At 33.1% G+C, this 16,236-nt stretch overlaps 2 protein-coding genes across 6 annotated transcripts in view; one reads left to right on the forward strand and one right to left on the reverse strand.

Moving 5' to 3' along the window:
* The window catches only part of FGF7 (fibroblast growth factor 7), a 62,855-nt gene extending 48,334 nt beyond the window's left edge, over positions 1–14,521 (forward strand). For both annotated transcript variants that reach the window (XM_004327059.4, XM_073800969.1), the window contains exons 3-4: positions 12,269–12,372; positions 13,395–14,521. In XM_004327059.4, coding sequence (XP_004327107.1) covers positions 12,269–12,372; positions 13,395–13,589 — 299 coding nt within the window. In that variant the 3' untranslated portion in view covers positions 13,590–14,521. The remainder of the gene's footprint in view (positions 1–12,268; positions 12,373–13,394) is intronic.
* Positions 1–16,236, reverse strand: part of FAM227B (family with sequence similarity 227 member B) — a 254,377-nt gene that overhangs the window by 154,956 nt on the left and 83,185 nt on the right. The window lies entirely within an intron of this gene.

The raw sequence follows: 16,236 nt of genomic DNA on the forward strand, positions 1-16,236 counted from the left end.
TGTAACTGTTGTGTTTGTCCTTGTGTCTGAGATGGCCACCATGTGTAACAGAAATATAAGCTGTTTTTCTTGGCTAGATGTGAAGGTGAAAAGGCTTGAGATACTCCTTTCTATGCTACAGCTTATTAGAGAAGAATTTTTATAGTGGGTTTAAAAAAATAACTAATTCAGGAAGGAAGCCAAGAAGAAAAAAACTAAAGAGGCTAGGGAATCTAACCTATCATTAAGAATATGGCAAATGAAATAATTATAGATGAGAAAGAGAACATATATGCAGAATACTGAACATAGTTAAGTACCCAATAAATTGTTTTTTTTCACAAATGAACAGTTATGCTGTTCTAACCAAGAATGGTGAATCAGGTCTTTCTGAAAGATTGGCAACAGCATCTCATGCTTTATGTCACAATAAGAAACAGTCAGGGCTTCCCTGGTGGTGCAGTGGTTGAGAGTCCACCTGCCGATGCAGGGGACACGGGTTTGTGCCCCAGTCCGGGAAGATCCCACATGCCGCGGAGCGGCTGGGCCCGTGAGCCATGGCCGCTGAGCCTGCGCGTCCAGAGCCTGTGCTCCACAACAGGAGAGGCCACAATGGTGAGAGGCCCATGTACCGCAAAAAAAAAAAAAAGAAAAAGAAAGTCAGAAAAGCTTCCCTGGTGGCACAGTGGTTAAGGATCCGCCTGCCAATGCAGGGGACACAGGTTCGATCCGTGGTCTGGGAAGATCCCACATGCCACAGGGCAACTAAGCCTGTGTGCCACAGCTACTGAGCCTGCGCTCTAGAACCCGCAAGCCACAACTACTGAAGCCCGTGTGCCTAGAGCGCATGCTCCGCAACAAGAAAAGCCACTGCTCACTGCAACTAGAGAGAGCCCACGCACAGCAACAAAGACCCAACACAGTCAAAAATAAATACATTTATGAAAAAAAGAAGAAAAGCTAGCTGAAATTAGGTCATTTGTTACCTAAGAAGCAGATGAACACGTGCTTGACATAACTCACTGTGGCGTGGGGGTAGGGTATTCCTGATGGGTGTATCAATGTAAAGGAGGACTGGTGAAGATTCACCAAGCTAACTGAATGCTGACACATGTAGGAATGAATGACAGCACCAGAAGAAACTTGGAATCTCTAGTGATACTGAAGTTCTGAATAGGAAAATGAAGGACATGAGAGCACAGGTCCTGTTTTCATTTCTTCGTCTAGTTTAAATTCCTGACTTTAGAAGTGGAAAAAAAAAAAACTATGAAAGTAAGTACCTGACTATTAACAATACTTAATAGGACTTCCCTTTGAATACAGAATTTGCCTTTCTGGCTGGTGGCTTATAATAACTGAAAAAATGGGCTCCTGTATTTTTATGTGCATTTTGTGAAGAATGTGCCTGATGGGAAAATGAAATTGATGTGTATTAGTTAAAGATTTGGTTTGGCTTAAACAAAATCATTTATTTCTCCAGCCAATGAACATCTAGAGAAGTGACAACTCTGCTCCATAAAATCATCTGAGAGTTAACAGGCTCCAGTCAGCTCACAGTTCCACAATCACTTTGTTCTCATAATCTAGGGTAGAATCCATATTCCAGCAGGAGAATGGAACAAAGGAAGAAAAAGTGGGTATAAGGGGTTCCTGCTGGCTATCTCTTATGGAAGATTTCTGGAATTGCCATGGGATATTTCACTCCACTTACATCGCATCAGCTAGAACTTGGTCACATGGCCAAACTGAACTGCAAGGCAGCCTGGGAAATGTCATGTTCATTATGTGCAGCCAGCTAAAAATTCTACAGCTGTGGAAAAAGAGGAGAATGGAAATAGGGGAATAATAAATAGTCTTTGCTCAGAAAGTGGGGGAGAAAAATGCCTGCATATGATTGAATGAATGACACCATGCTGTCATAGCATGAAGATTTAAGGACTGCAGATATGACAAGGAGAGACTAGGAAGCCCAGTATGCCTCAAGAGAAAAGAGCTAGGATCAAAACTTATAACTTCTAATGGGTGTAAAAAAGTGCAAAGGGCAATGATTAATAGAAGATGGAAAAGAGCTACATAACATTGCACATTAGAGATGAAGACATCTCTCAAATTTGCTGATGACAAATAAATGAAAGGAATAGCTAATATGTCGGGTACCATAATTTTCTAATATACTCATGTATCATTTACTTATAATTATTCCGTATCAATTTACAAATAGGATTTAAGGTGGCTGAATTAAAACTTTAAACATTCTGACAGACAGGGATATTGAATATTAGACAGAAATATAAAGACCTGAACTTTAGTTAAAAAAAAAATCGCATGATGACAAAATGGCGATGTGATTTACTTACATGAATAAAGTCTTGTGTACTTTACAACCTCAATATAAGCCATCAATGTGTCACTGCTTCTAAAATAGTTAACATAATCTTAGGCTGAATTAAAAAATTCAACTAATCATTTCTCCAGTGATTTTATGTATATCACCCAGGGGTTTCCAAGGTGCTTGGCAAATTAAGTTAACTAAAGGCATAATGTTCTCACAACTTCTATATATTTTTGTAAAAAATCATTCTTTAGAAAAGAATGGTTTGAGTGCCTACACAGACGTATCAAATACAGATGCCTGGCAATTAGAGAGATGAGACAAATTTGCTCATGACTTAGTTAACTAATCCTTTCACTACATAATCAAATCATGATGGTTTTCACTATTATATAAATATGTTCACTCATTGTCATTTGGTGTTAAATTTATAACCTTAACAGGCTGTCAGTTAACAATAGGAAGCATAAAGGATACTGAGTTAAATATAAGCTAATAAGAAGCATAAAGATAACTCCACAATTCACTTTTAGATACTCTTCTCCAGATTGGTAAAATCCCAGTGCCTAGAATGGGGTCTGGCAATAGTAAACACTCAATGAATATTTGCTATAATTTCATATGTTGCAGAAAATACTGTGATAATCATACTGGAGTTGGCTTCACTTTTTGGGGGGTATAATGACTCTCTATATCTGCAGTACTCTATTTGTGAAGCACTACTTACAAATAGCAGAATTACACTATTTCTCCTACCTCACCATTTAAAAACTAGATGAAATTGTAAAAATAAATGACCTAGTTTTTTAAAAGCATAGAAATAGTCTATTAATCATATCAGAGTAGCAAAGTGTATTTTGTCACCTTTAATACTATGACATTCATATTTTAATTTACATTTAATTTAATACATTTCAATTCTGCACATACCACATAAGATCATTTTGAAATTTTTTGTCCTCAAAGCATGCTTTAAAAATAAAGAAATAAATCATGTTAAAAGGGATATCTGATATTTGTCTTTATATATAAAATATGAATTATGATTATACTTAAACTTTATAAAATAACCTTCAAAATATACTAATCTGAAATAAGGTTTTTTTGATATGCACACTTTTTATTATATCAGTACTCCAAAATAATGAAATGATTAAAAATACGCTTAAGGAAGATGGTGAGATTGTATTACTGTAGTTTATGGTCTATATTAAGGGAAATAATGAAGAGTATTCTGTCTTGGGCTATCTATATAGATCTAGTTCTTGCTGAGAAGCTGGTTTTAAGTAAGTAATATAACTGGTGAAGAGTCTGGAATCCATGCAGTATCGGGTATGGCTGAAGAAACTACAGCTGGATGCTTTGCCTGATGGAGGGGCATGACCAATGTCTTCATGTCTTTGAAGGGGTGTTATGTGGAAAAGGTTTTGATTTATTCTGCATAGCTTTAGAGGATATATCTGAGAGTATTTAGTAACACCTAGGATCAGAGCTACCTATAAATGTAATGAGTCACTTCAGAATTGGTAACCTACAATAAATTAGTGTGGGTATATAGCAGACAGATAGATACATCAATGGGACAAAACAAGATAGCCAATGTAAGGTAAAAGAGAGGCATTGCATCAGTAAAAAATGTAATGACGTATTTAATAACTAATATTGAAAAAATTATTTGTTGGAAGATTTTTAATCAGTTTCAATTTCAGTGCTTGTGATTGGTCTGTTCATATTTTCTATTTCTTCCTGATTCAGTCTTGGCATGAAATATCAGTTTAGAGTTTCATCTCACATCATATCCCAAAATTAATTCCAGATGAATTTAAGAGATATATTTAAAACTTACATTACAAAAGCTAGAATAAAATGTATTTCAGATAGTGAAATGTAAAAAATACTTTTAAGCATAAAAAAATACAATAAATTATCAAAAAAGATACATAGATATGGCTACACAAAAATTAACCATTTTAAAAAAATTAATAGATCAATGTAGTGCAAGATTAGAGAAACAGTGAGAATTAGGAATAGAACTAGGGATGTTGAGAGTGCCAAAAGATGCAGAGAAGAAATTTATGACTATTGAAAAACTCTTGAACTTGGCGCTGAGGAGGTCATTGATGGCCTTGAAGAGATAAAGCCATTAAACAGATTAAAAGTTAGAATGCAAGTGTTAAATTGAGGAGAAGTGAGCAGATTTCGTCTATAGTTCAAGAAATTTGGTGCTAGTGAAAAGGAAGCGGGATAGTCTTTTGAAAAGATTTCAGAGTTAAGGGCAGGGACATTTTATTCATTTGGCCCTTAGGCACAGAGCCTAGAGCCTGTGAAAACATCAAGCTTACAAATATATTTAAACCTTTGAAATTTAGATATTGACAGTAAAATCTGACAAGAAAATAAAAAGAGATTAGCAAATATTTAACTTATAAAATATATCAAGCCAACTTCATTATTTATTAAATTTATCAATATTTTTCATAACATTTGAAAACAATTTGATAATTTTTTTTCACTTTGCAAGAACTCCCTAGAATGTACACTATTTGCAGAAAGTTGATAGCAAATGATAAATAAAATGAGTTACTTTAGGCCAAGTAATTTCAAAAGAAAATTTATATAAAACTTTAAAATAGTTATAAAATATTGTATCTAATGAGAAATATGGATGTATTTTAATGTCAGATTGGTATAGGGTGGTCTTGGGAAATAGTAGTACTTAGGGTCTATGAATATCTTAAAACAGCCTTATTGAGAGAAAAATTTGGAAAGTGGATTTTTGTAATCAAAAGGCAATGAAGGGAGGGACTGAAGATGTCCAAGAGAGACACAAGTATACAAAATCAAGAGTCTACTGTTCTTTGAAGTCAATTCTTTTGAATTTACAATATTGTGTGTGCATGCACACACACAGGTTTAATAATAATTGGAGCAATCACATGCATAATATGTAAAAAATATAACACTAAGATACAGGATTTAAATACACCACACATATTTAGAAAAATTCTTCCTGTTCTTGTAATTGTAACAGTGTACAAAAATCAGAGCAGTGTAAATACATTTCTTAGCCTTACTCTTTAATTAAAACCATACTAACATTAAACTAGTAACCAAGTTGATCAAACAAATGGTTTACATGCTTTACTATTTACTTACATAATTTAATTATAATTTGCAACTTGATGTTTTAAAATATCATTAAGAAATTCTCCAGACATTTTGGAATATATTGAGCATTTCTGTATGCATGTGCCATGGAGATTTTATTTATAAACCTATGTATGTAGAAAGTTATATAAAGTGGCCAAAACTATTTAACCTACAATAATAAGGGTACCATATACAAAGTACAAACTGCAACTAAACAGTCCAGGGGAAATAAAATTAATTTAGAAAAGGTGTTTTCAAACTTTTTAGACTTGAGGCAACTTACACTCATAAAAATTATTGAGGACACCGAAGAGCTTTTGTTCATATGGGTTATAACTACTGATACTTCCTGTATTTGAAGTTAAACTGAGACATTTTGAAAATATTTATTTATTAACTTACTTAAAAGTCACAACAATAGCCCATTATGGGTCAACTCATACTATTAGCAGAGGAAGAAAATCAGGCTTATACAAGTCTAGTAATTTTCTCTAACTACTCTGCACATCCAATTAATTTTTCTAAAACACAATTTATATCCTGACATTTTTCAAATTTCAAACCTTCAATGACTCCTCATTGTCTACAAATAAAAGTTAAAATTCATTAAATTGGCAATCAAAGCCCTCAACAATCTCATCCTAACTCCTTTTCCACCTTTTTCTGTCTCTTGATACGTTTCCTACTCCAGACAGATAGCTCTAATTTCAATCTTCTGAAAATGACTTATGAATCGTTGACTCTACTATCTTACATATACTTTTATTTCTCAATTTGCATGACGTTTCCATTCTACCTATGTAAACCTTATCTACCCTTCAAGATGTAATTCAAGTTCTATCTGTTCCTCAAATCCTCCCTTGACCACCTAGGATATGTAACACCTCTTTCTTGTGAATAACGGTTGAATTGATTTTCCATCCTGTTCTTTGTAGCATTTGGTATATACTGCTTGGTATCATTCATTTTTGTTTTCTGTAGGAGGAAATACTAACTGAATTTTGATATGTATTTTATTAATATCCAGATATTTTGATGACATCACAATTAAAGTCACCAGATCAGGTTTCTAAAATATTCCTGGACCTCAGTTATTTTTCTATCCCAATACACCTGAGAGATATCACACACGAGTGTAGTAGTGGTCTGTATGTAGAATATTTGTATTTCCTACACTTCCCAAAGTGTGTTTGCATTGTAAACTTACTCCTCATAACTGTCCATATTTCACAAAGAGAAGTCATTAACTTGGTAAGCGATCTTAATCCATCACCAAAGACATTAATAGTAGTAATTAATAACAAACCCCAGAATTACTACATATTTGGGTTAAGAATAAATCATAAAAAGTTCCACTACAGTTGACTCTTGAACAAAATGGGTTTGAACTGTGTTAGTCTACTTATAAATGATTTTTTTTTTCAATAAATATGTACTAAGGTAGTACACGATCTGTGGTTGCTTGAACCTGAGGATGCGGAACCTACAGATACAGAGGGCTGACTCTGATACATGGATTTTCTACTCTGCCAGGGTCGGTGCCCCAATTCCTGCTATGTTCAAGTGTCAACTCTATAGTTTCTTATACACTCAATCATATAATGTTATTAATTAAAATATAGACTGCACTTTTTAAATTAATAGACTTTTCTTTAGAACAGTTTTAGATTTACAGGAAAAAATGAGTACATAGTAGAGTTCCTACATACCACTACCACTTCCCCACACAGTCCCTCTACTATTAACATTTTTGCATTAATGTGGTATATCTGTTACAATTAATGAATCAGTAATTACATATTGTTAACTAAACTCCATAGTCTACACTAAAGTTCACTCTGCCTTGTATAGTTCTATGTGTTTTGACAAATGTATAATATCATGTATCCACTATTACAGTATCATATAAAACAGGTTCACTGCCTTAACAATCCCATGCTTCACATTTTCATCCTACTCCCCTCTTCCTAAGCCCCTGGCAACAACTAATCATTTTACTGTCTCTATAGTTTAGCCTTTTCCAGAGTGTCATACAACTGGAATCATACAATATGAAGTCTCTCGGACTGACCTCTTTCACTTAGCAATATGCATTGAAGGTTCCTCCGTATCTTTTTGTGTCTTGATAGCTTACTTCCTTTTATCGCTGAAAAATATTCCAAAGTACATATGTACCGTAGCTTATCCATTCATATGCTAAAGGGCATTTTGGTTGCTTCCAGTTTTGATGGTTTAGAATAAAACTCTGTTATAAATATTCATGTTCAGGTTTTGGTGTGGACTTAAATTTTAAGCTCAATTGGATAAACACTTATGGCAGGATTGATGGATTGTATGATGAGAGTATATTTAGCATTCAGTAAGAAACCAAACTGTTTTCCAAAGTGGCTGTACCACTTTACATCCCCACTAGCAATGAATGTCAGTTCCAGTTGCTCTGCATCCTTGTCTGCAAGTGGTATCTTAAAAAATTTCAATCATTCCAATAGTCGTGTAGTGGTATCTCGTTGTTTTATTCTGTAAGTCCCTAATGACATATAATGTTGAGCATATTTTCATATGCTTATTTGCCATCGGTGTATTTTCTTTGATGAGACATCTGTTCAGACCTTTTGCCCACTTTTTAACTGGGTTGCTTATTTGTTTATTGTTGAGTTTTAAGAGTTCTTTATTTTGGAAATATGAGATGTATTTTTTGCGTACATGTATGTATGCATTTGGATGTACTTTTATGATATAAAAATGAATGGAATCTATAGCCTTGAATGTAATATAAATATATAATGGTGAAGATTTTCCATCTAACAATCCCAGCTTGACAGAAAATCATAAAAGTCATTTGACATTAAAATGTTTTTCTTTTTTGGTACCAATTCTTAGTTTTAATGTGCCCAAGAAAGTATATTTGGTCGAGGACAAAATTAAATGTTCTGAGTGACCTAATAACCATTAAGCCACTGTTTCCACTTATTTTCAACTTTAAAATAACTCTTAGTTATCATGCTAGAACATCTATATTAATATATGGCCCCTCAAAACTTTTAAATATAAATCTTAAAACGTTCAGGGAAAAGAAATATTGAAGGAGCTGGGATTGGTGGATTTTTACATGATCAAACACTAAGAATTTTTTTTCTGCTAACTCATGAAAAGACATGGAGGAACCTTAAATGCATATTACTAAGTGAAAGAAGCCAACCTGAAAAGGCTACATACTCTATGATTCCAACTATATAACATTCTGGAAAAAGCAAAACCACGGAGACAGTGAAAAGATCAGTGGTCTCCAAGAGTTGCGGGTAAGGGAGAGAAATGAACAGGTTGAGAACAGAGGACTCTTAGGGCAGTAAAAATACTCTGTATGATATAAAAATGATGATACATGTCCAAACACCAAGAGTAAACCATAAAGTAAACTATGGGCTGTGGTTGATAATGATGGTCAATGTAGGTTCATTAATTATAACAACTGTACCACTCTGGTGGGGGATGTGATAACTGGGGAGGCTATGCATGTGTGGGAGCAGGGGGTAGTTGGGAAATCTCTGTACCTTCCCCTCAATTTTGCTGTGAACCTAAAACTTCTCTAAAAAATAAATTCTTAATAAAAACTTTTTTTGAAAACAGGAAAGTTAAAACACTTTAAAATCTGTAGGAACACTACTTCCTACTCTGTACTTAAGTGAAAGAATGATAACTTTAGTTTCTTCATTCTTGGGTTTTCTTGAATAAAAAAGGGCACAGCACACGGGGCAAAACAGACCAGAAAGTCAGGATTGATAGCGTGTTAATTCTGCCAGTACTACTTAATGCTCTTCCAAGAAATATATTTCTAGGTCTGTTGATTTCCTAGTAAAATGATTTTTTAAATACGTCAAACAATATACAATATTACTGTGTCAGGAACCTTGCCATTTTCAAGTCTGTCCTCATCCTGGTTAAAAGTAGAATCTTTAAAGATTGAACATCTGTTCATATGCTTATTTGCCAACTGTATATCTACTTTGGTATCTGTTCAGACATTTTGCCCATTTTTTAATTGGGTTGTTTAAAATCTAAAGATTTTTTGATGTCCTTAACCCCAATGTGCGGAGGGATAAGATTAACAATGTTTATCACCTATTGAGAGTCAGAGTGTAACAAAAATATGGTGGGCAATGGGCAGGCAGGGGATAGAGGAAAAGGGTTTAGAGATGGGACAATATGAATATATTGTCATGACTGAACCTGAAGGGAAAGTGTCCACATAGCATAATCAACAATACCTCTATCATTCTATAGTTATATTTTGTAGACAGTTGGTCTATAAACGAAAAAGCCAGCAAACATGACAGATTTCACTCCCTAATTAAAACTGAGCATGAAAGATACTTTAAGCCTATGCATCAGTACTCTCCTTTCTAAGAGAAAATATTGAATAAGGAGGGAAAGAGCAGGAGAAAGGGACTAGAAGGAAAAAACTGACTTCACATTTTACAGTGGTAAGATCTTTAGAAATCAACTATTCCGTATGTTTTTAAATAGATATATTTACTCAATTTTGAAGGTTTTGCAAATTGGTTGAATCAGTGAATTTCTTTAGTATTCTTCACTGAGTTTATTGATATAAACTTAACCTATTTGGATTCTGCTGCGTAATAAATTATTTCCCTTTGATCTTCCTTTGCTGAACAAGAAGAGTTAGCTGCCAGATAAAGTGCTCCAAAAGGGCAGGGTTTGTCACTGAATTGAGCCTAGCACAGAATTGGCTCTCACTGAAGATTTGTTGAATTTTGCATGAATGCATCAGCATCACATCCTTCACATGCTTGTAAGCAACTGTTAACATTTCCCTTAGCCTCTCCTTCAGGGCTGTGTCTCCAGAAGTTTTCTTTTCTTTTAATTAAGGTGTATCTACATGTGTGTTTACATATGTGTTTTGCTGTTTATACTAGATTTTAACTTCTGGAGTTCAGAAACCAGTGCTGTTTTTCTTAATTTGTATCCTAAAATTACCATACAGTTCTATGCATTCTGACAATGCTTCATAAATACTTTAAAAGATAAATATCCATTCCTTTGCATTTTCTTCATAGACCTCAATTTCTAGATGAGCAGCTGTAGAACTCTCAATTGGATGAGCTCTGACTAGTGCTAACCATAGTATAGTGGGAAAATGACTTCTATATGCAGCATATATTGGAAACAGATAACACATATTAATTAGGCTACATTAATCCTGATGAAATGGGTAAAAATTTTATTCTCCAGATAGGAAAAATGAAGCCAGAAGAATAAATAAGAGGATGAAGTGAAGGCATGGAATAAAAAATTAGAATTTCCTCCACTTAAGTGACTATTTTAGAACACAGCTTCTGGAAACTTGATTTATGCAGATAATTTTCACTTGGAATTTTCTTTGCATTATGTTAAGCGCAAGAAAGAGAAAGTCTCAAGTTTAAAGTATAATTACCAGTAGTTACATAAAACGGTTCACTAAACTTTTAATTTCTATGCCATTTTAAAAAATTGATTGAGAGGTTTTTTTTTACTGTAGTTATAGAGTATTAAAATACAGCACTTTAGGAAATGATATATAATGAAACAGTAGGTTTTCTTGTGGCAATTTCAATAATGGTTAAAAAATTAATTAAATGGTATAAAGTTATAAAATATTCTGTGATCAGGACTCATAATTTGGTTTTAGATGCTGTTTTCATTATCAAAAAGTTCACTATCAGTTTAAAATATTTACTATTTTGGGAGGGTACAAATGAACTTATGTACAAAAGAGCAACAGAATTACAGATGTAGAAAACAAACTTATAGTTACCAGGGGGTAAGGGAGGGGAGGGATAAATTGGTAGACTGGATTGACATATACACACTACTATATATAAAATAGATAACTAATAAGGACCTACCGTATAGAACAGAGAACTCTACTCAATACTCTGTAATGGTCTATATGGGAAAAGAATCTAAAAAAGAGTGGATATATGTATATGTATAACTGATTCACTTTGTTGTACACCTGAAACTAATACAACATTGTAAATCAACCATACTCTAATAAAAATTTTAAAAAATAAATCAAAATAAAATATTTAATTTTTTAAAGTAGTTGGTTCTGTTTATCATCATTTACAATTGCTTTAGTCGGAATTTTATTCATTTTCAGTATATTCAAGAAATATTCTGTCGGCAATAATTATTAATATAAAGCTTAAGTAGAAAATTAAAGATGTTAGCTAATTATATACTTTCATAGCATTATATAATGATTAAGAGCCAGACCTTTTGGGTTCAAATTCCACTTCTGCCACTTACCAGCTGAGAATTTGGGCAAATTACTTCTTTGTACCTGAGCTTCTTGATCTGTAAACTGGGGAAAATATGAGTACTTGCCTTATAGTCTTGGTGATAAGTACATGTATTAATACATGAGTGCTAAAACAATACTTTGCATGTGGTATGAATTGAATAAACTTTAGGTATTATTGATGTTATTATTACTATTACAGTAAATTAGAAATGTAATTCTAGAGAAGAAAAAGCGAAATTCAAGTATGTAACTCTTCTTTTTGAATCCAAATATCTTTTTCTACAAAATAAAAAATCAATAGTTTTGCACTTCCCACATTTAATAAGGACTAATCTGGTGTTTGTGTGTACATGTTATGGGTGGATGGGGGTCTCAGGCTGAGTAAATAATCATGTTAATAATCTTAACTTCCAAGTGAAACAGAAATAAGGACAAATGGTCATTCTTGGATAATCTGCAAAGCTGGGTGAATAACTGACATATCTTTCTGTGATTCCTTGCAGACATCATGGAAATCAGGACAGTGGCCGTTGGAATTGTAGCAATCAAAGGAGTGGAAAGTGAATATTATCTTGCAATGAACAAGGAAGGAAAACTCTATGCAAAGGTATTGATAATTGAAAGCTTAGACTTAATTTCTCAAATTTATTTTTGTCAAAAATATCTTCCCTTTCTGAAAAGTAAAAATGAAATTAACTCCTTTCAAACTACATAATTCAATGATTTCATTAAAACATTTTATACTTAATAATTAAATTTTCTGTGTGATCTTGGACAATTTGCTTAAGTTCTCTGGACTCTGGTTTCTTCATCTGTAAAACAAGTCGGATTAACTGACCTCTAAGGATCCTTCCAGCTCTAAAATTCCATTTGTATTTTAGATTCTTAAAATCTAAAATATCCATCTGTCAGTATTAAAGCTCTTTTTGTTAAAGTTCACCCAATTTGCACTTTGCTGACATGAAAATTCTTGGGGAAAAAAAATCCAGACGTTTGTTTATCAACATCAATCTCACAATCATGGGCCTTGAACTGTAAGCATTCCCATTGTTCCCACTTTATTATAACATGAAATATGCAACTGTTCATCCCACTATAACAAAGTATAATTGACTTTCCTTTGTATTCCTGGCAAGACTACGTAAAAATACAGGTTTAAGTGAATGAATGAATAGTTGGATGAACAAATTAACTTTTTATTTTCCATCACTATCACAGGCAATGTAATAGTAAATGAAGAAAAGTTGTGAAATATGTCCTTCAGCTGAGGGAGGCAGAGGCTCTGCTAATTGTATCAAAATGTCAGTGTTAGGGAAAGAGTGACTTGGGCATAGTAATATGAGAGCTGCTAATTAGGGGGAAATAGCTCTTAATACTTAAGAATAGTAGCAACTGACTGCCAAAAAGCTACATGTTTGAAACTATGTTGCATAACTGTGTATCATTTTATCTTTTAAAAAATTTAATCTTTTTTCAAATATGCTAAGTATATATAACAAACTGCATTATGCCTGCTCAAAAAAAGTCATGTATGTTTTAATCCTACTAAATATTACTGCTTATTCTTTGTCTAATTGAGTCCCTCCAAAAATAATTTGGATAATGTTGTTTGTTTGTTGTTCTTTGCAGAAAGAATGCAATGAAGATTGTAACTTCAAAGAATTAATTCTGGAAAACCACTACAACACATATGCATCAGCTAAATGGACACACAGTGGAGGAGAAATGTTTGTTGCCTTAAATCAAAAGGGGGTTCCTGTAAGAGGGAAAAAAACGAAGAAAGAACAAAAAACAGCCCACTTTCTTCCTATGGCAATAACCTAATCATATATGGCATATAAGAAACCAGTTCCAGCAGGGAGATTTCTTTAAGTGGACTGTTTTCTTCCTTTTTTCTTTTCTTTTTTTTTTTTTTTTTAAGTAACCAAGAAAGGCTGGAAAACTACTGAAAAACTGATCAAGCTGGACTTGCGCATTTATGTTTATTTTAAGAGACTGCATTAAAGAAAGATTTGAAAAAATATACACAAAAATCAGATTTAGTAACTAAAAGTTGTAAAAAATTGTAAAACTGGTTGTACAATCATGATGTCAGTAATAGTAATGTTTTTTTCTTAAATTAATTTACCCTTAAGACTGTTAGATTTGATTATCTGATAATGATTATTTAAATATTCCTATCTGCTTATAAAATGGCTGCTATAATAATAATAATGCAGATGATGTTATATAAGATGTGTCAGACCTAAAAGCTGCTGGAATGATTTGTCAGATAATCAAGCCAACACTAACTATGGAAGATGAGCAGTATCTGAATGCTTTCTAGTGAAAAATTATGAACCACTTAAATTCTAATCAGAAAAGAAGGAATATTCTCAAAAATTCTATTATGGAAATGAATCAAAGAGGTAGTTTTACAAGAGTATAAGATTAGAACATGCTTGTACCTGTTAACAAGAACAAAATTCCTAGTGCTGCTCCCAATTGAAAGGGTATTGCTTAAAGGATGTTTTCAAAAATCTTGTATATAAAATAGCAATAATGATGATAATACTGTACTTCATCTCACTCACCACAAAATAACATTTTATAATCCCTAAAAGTAAAATTCAAAAATCTTTTATGTTTTTTTCAAGTAACATAATCTATCTTTTGTATAATTCATATTCGGGAATATGGCTTTTAATAATGTTCTTCTCACAAATAATCATGCTTTTATCCTGTGGTTACCGCATTAAACTCTATTTTAAGTTGTATTTGAACTTTACTGTTTTGTTATTTAAGTTTATGTTATTTATAAAAAAAAAACCTTAATAAGCTGTATGTGTTTCATATGCTTTTAATTCTAAAGCAATAACAAAACCGTCTGGCTCAATTGCAAGTTCCCCCTCCCCCTCATGAGCAACACCAAGTCTAGTACACAGCACTCAGGCCAGCAAATCCTGGACAGCAGACAAAAATGACAGCTTGCAGCAATTCTTACAATAGATGTCTCACAAGGAACAATACAAAAATGTGAAATATGTTTTGCCACATACTCTTGTCAACTAAATTGGATCTTATAAGTAAAATCACTGTAGATAAAAGAACTTACAGGATTTTAAAGTTAAACTATATTTGAGTTCACGAGTAGAATAGTACAACATTTAAAAAATATGCATATTTAAAGTTAGTAGTTTTTCTAATCTCTAGAAATCTCTGCCATTCAAAATATGGCAGCATTGAAAGTTGTTTTCCTGTTCAATGGCAAGAGCACAATGCCCAAAGTAGAGTCTATACTTAGGGATTTGAGGCCCTGAATAGCAATGAAGGCTTGAGGTCAGGCTACAGATAATGGACTTATTGAAAAGATAAATTTCTACTTCATAATTCTGGCATTGGTAGATCTTGTTAGCACTTTAATGTTCATCAGTAGAAGGCCAACATTTATCGAAATTAAATTGGTGGTATGCTAATAAGGGTGGTTTTTATTTCAAAATATTTGTCTTTTAAGTCCCTTTATTTTATACAAATATTAACTGATAATACATTTATAAGAGAGAGTTACATGAAAAGGCTAAGTTAACAGAAATAATAGGTTCATTTGATTTCCTTGTGACTCAATCTACATGATGAGGCTGCAGGAAGCTAGAAAAAATTGCCCTTCCTCAGATATACTCTGGGGAAATGCCATGAATGATATTCTTAACTGTTGTATGATTCAAGGGCCTTGCTAGCCTAGGTTCCTAGATCAGGGTTCTGTTACTGGTGTCTTGTGAACATACTGAGAGCAGAAGAGGACCTATATGGTTTTTTTTTTTTTTTTGAGGATCTATGTTTTTCATATTTGTTTCCTTAGTGTCTAGCAGAGTGCCTGTCCATAATCAATTTTTTATATGAATTCACTCAATGTTTGAGTATCAAAGAAAATTCATAATGAGACTAACCGTACTTTATTTTAAAAAGGGTGAAACATGATTATATGGAAATTTAAACAGAAACAGTGTGTATGTATATAAGTTATGAGCTATATTAGGACCAAATACTCTGACTATAGAGTTATAGTTATGAACAAATTACAAAGCAACGCTGAACTAACCAACATTTAGCAGTAAGTCCAATCCAGTAGTGTTTCTAGAAACACGTACTTATAATTCTTTATCCTCCCTCCCCCTTTTTTTTTACACTTAATGTGAAAATTTTAGAAAATAAAAGCTGCACTAGTTACATACACTTAGAATTCAAGAATCTAAACACTGCAAGCGGCCTTAGTCCTTACTATTCATTTGTAGACCAGGAAATTGAGACTGTAACAGATTCCAAATCACATAGCTGGTTAGGTTCAGAGCTGCCACAAGAGTCTAGGTCATTCAGCATGTATTTCCTACTCTTGGATGATTAGGATTATTAGTGGTCTTTTAAAAAAATTATTCCTATTGAGATATAACCTTTACATTTGCATGCAAATGTGACATGTTTTGGCACTTCACTT

Source organism: Tursiops truncatus, chromosome 2 (genome assembly GCF_011762595.2).
Source record: "Tursiops truncatus isolate mTurTru1 chromosome 2, mTurTru1.mat.Y, whole genome shotgun sequence".
In the NCBI taxonomy this organism is placed as follows: Eukaryota; Metazoa; Chordata; class Mammalia; order Artiodactyla; family Delphinidae; genus Tursiops; species Tursiops truncatus.